This window comes from Pterocles gutturalis, unplaced genomic scaffold (assembly GCF_000699245.1).
Source record: "Pterocles gutturalis isolate BGI_N339 unplaced genomic scaffold, ASM69924v1 scaffold3337, whole genome shotgun sequence".
In the NCBI taxonomy this organism is placed as follows: Eukaryota; Metazoa; Chordata; class Aves; order Pterocliformes; family Pteroclidae; genus Pterocles; species Pterocles gutturalis.
Window position 1 is genome coordinate 3,628 of NW_010109942.1, and position 2,490 is coordinate 6,117.

Consider the following 2,490-nt stretch of genomic DNA (forward strand, 5'->3'; position numbering starts at 1 on the left):
TTGCGGAGGTGAGAACCCCGCGGGAGGCAGGGAGCAGGCACGTACCTGGGCGTGAGGATCTCTTTGTACTGCAGCTTCTCCACGCGAGTCGTCGCAGCAACGGACATCGGGATGACGATGTTGTTAATATCAAACGAACTTTCGCCTCTCCTCCTCCTCGGCTGCTGAAACATGAAGACGAGAGCAAGGTGAGAAAGGGCTGCAGGTGTTGTTGATGGAAAAAGGACGGTGGCCTCAGCTGAGATGGCCTCGTGTGAGCTCTGGGGACTCCGGAACCAACAGCCATTTGCATCAGAACGGAGCTCACCTACTGCCTGCTGGAAGTTCTCTTCCCAACCAGAAACCCTTCGGCTGGAAGGGATAAACACGGGCAAGGTGCTGATCCTAGAGCCCCAGCCACCATCTCCACCCCGGCACCAGCCAGGCGGATCTGGAGACTGATCTGGCTGATGAACTGCCCCAGCAAGGAGAAACATCTCCCGTATAACCCAGTTCCCTACTGTCAGTGTAAGGAAGGTGGGGAGAGCATCAGGGAAAAGAACCATCCAACAGCTCCCCTGCTGGTGTCCCTGCAGGGCTCCGGAGCCACCACAGGTGACACGGACAGAGGAGGAAGGTGAAGCTCAGGCAGGAGCCCACCTCTGGGTTTGACAGCTGTGCTAAGGGTCTAACACCTTCCATCTCTACCATCCTTTTGCCTGGAACAGATTTTCTAAGACAGAAACAAGCTCCACACTCAGCTATTCAAACCTGGCTGAAGGCTGGGGGCTCTCCTACCATCTGTCTATCCAAAAACCTCCCCCAGACCCCTGACGGCAGCACTGCTGGTACAGTGACATGAATCCTCAGGGATTCGGCTCATCTCCCGAAGGGAGCCACCAGCCATTTACCATGTTCCCCGTCTCCTTCGATCCCTGCGGCTCTCAGGGTAAAAACGTGCGGGAACCCCCTGCCAGGGACCTGCCACAGCCCAGCCCCAGGACGGGGGTGAAGCTGGGTGACGACAGAGCGGGTGGGTGACGATTGCCATGGCAGCAGGGAAATGCCACCGCGTCGCTGTCAACAGTGAGGTGACCCAACGGCTGGGGACACGGGCAATCCTGCGCCAGGCTGGGATGCTCCAACCCAGGAACCGGAGCCTGGAGCCCACAGAACAGACCCAACGCCTGCGATGCTCCTGCAGGACTCGGCCGCTGAAGGGAAGACACTTCACCTTGCTCTCCTGAACAACCTCGTGAGAACGCAGCAGAAGCAGCAGCCAGAGAAGACCCAGATACGTGTGTGAAGCACAAGGAAATGTCATGGTGACACGCCAGAGCTGCTGAGGAGAGCTGTCCTCTTCTCCAAAACACCCAGCAGGGTCCAGCCAAACCACCGCTGCTCGCTGGGTTCTGCAGACGCCCCGGGCCACCACCGGGTTCTTCACCGATGACACCGCTGAGGACGTGACAGCAAACTCCGCGGTGACGGAACCCAGCCGGGACCTCCCAGTCCCCGAGCAACAAGCTTGGAGCAGGGACAAGGGCACACAAGGCTGAGCTGGAAGCGGTGTCCCCAGCTCCGCCACGGGCAGGTGCCTCTTCACCACCCGGTTTCACCAGGAGGGTTGGAGGACATTTGCTCTGTTACCCTGGGTCACACCCAGCTTGGGCTGGGGCACAGACGGCTGACGGGAGCGGTCAGACCCAGGCCAGGTTCTGCATCGGGACACCTCCCAGTCCCGCAGAATCCTGTCCTTTCATCAGGGGCTTCTGTTAGCACGGGTCGGGCGCTGGGAGGATGGGTGACATCTGTGACACCCATCTGTCCCAGAGCACAGGGGACAGGAGCTCTGCTCCTGCTCACTGACAGCTTTCAGACACGTAAATGTCCCAAATCCCATCGTCCTTCAGCATTTTGGGAGGCTGTCTCAGAAGACAGGATGAGTTAAGGACCTGCTGAAGTGTGCGTACAGGTGAGAGGATCCCAGCCAGCACCGAGGGACCTGGGACACAGCCCCAACCTCATCCCCAGCCCAGTGCCACCGGGGTCACGCAGGGAAAGCTGTCCCCATGGCAGCCCCGCTGTCCCAGCAGCACAACGCCGCCGGTGCTCAGCTCTCCTCCTCCTCTCCCTGGCATTCCCAGACAACTTCAGCAACAAAATCCCCAACGTGGAGCACAGCCAGGGGACTACCGAGAACATTCCCCAGCAGGTCCTGAGCTGGCGGTGAACCTGTAACTGCAGCTGACCGGCTCTCTGCACAGCCAGCATCAATCCAGGAACCGCAGCAGATCCAAAGTCGGAGTCAGAAGCGGGGTCAGGACTCCTACCATCACGGCGAGGGAAATACTGAGCGCTCCCACGCCTAAGGTGCCTCAACTGCTCCAAAAGCCGCGACGCCATGGTGGAGCCGAGCTCCGAAACCTCTCCAGAAAGGCACGAGCTACTTACGGCCGTGACGGAGGTGCCCTGGGAACTCGTGCTGGCAGGAGCGGAGCCTTCCGAGGA

At 59.8% G+C, this 2,490-nt stretch overlaps 1 protein-coding gene across 1 annotated transcript in view; it reads right to left on the minus strand.

The window, feature by feature from the left end:
* The window catches only part of KANSL1 (KAT8 regulatory NSL complex subunit 1), a gene marked incomplete at its 3' end in the record, with an annotated part of 74,432 nt that overhangs the window by 3,621 nt on the left and 68,321 nt on the right, over positions 1-2,490 (minus strand). The window contains 2 exon segments of the mRNA XM_010073127.1: positions 46-164; positions 2,434-2,490. The exon segment at positions 2,434-2,490 is cut by the window's right edge and continues 11 nt beyond it. Coding sequence (XP_010071429.1) covers positions 46-164; positions 2,434-2,490 — 176 coding nt within the window.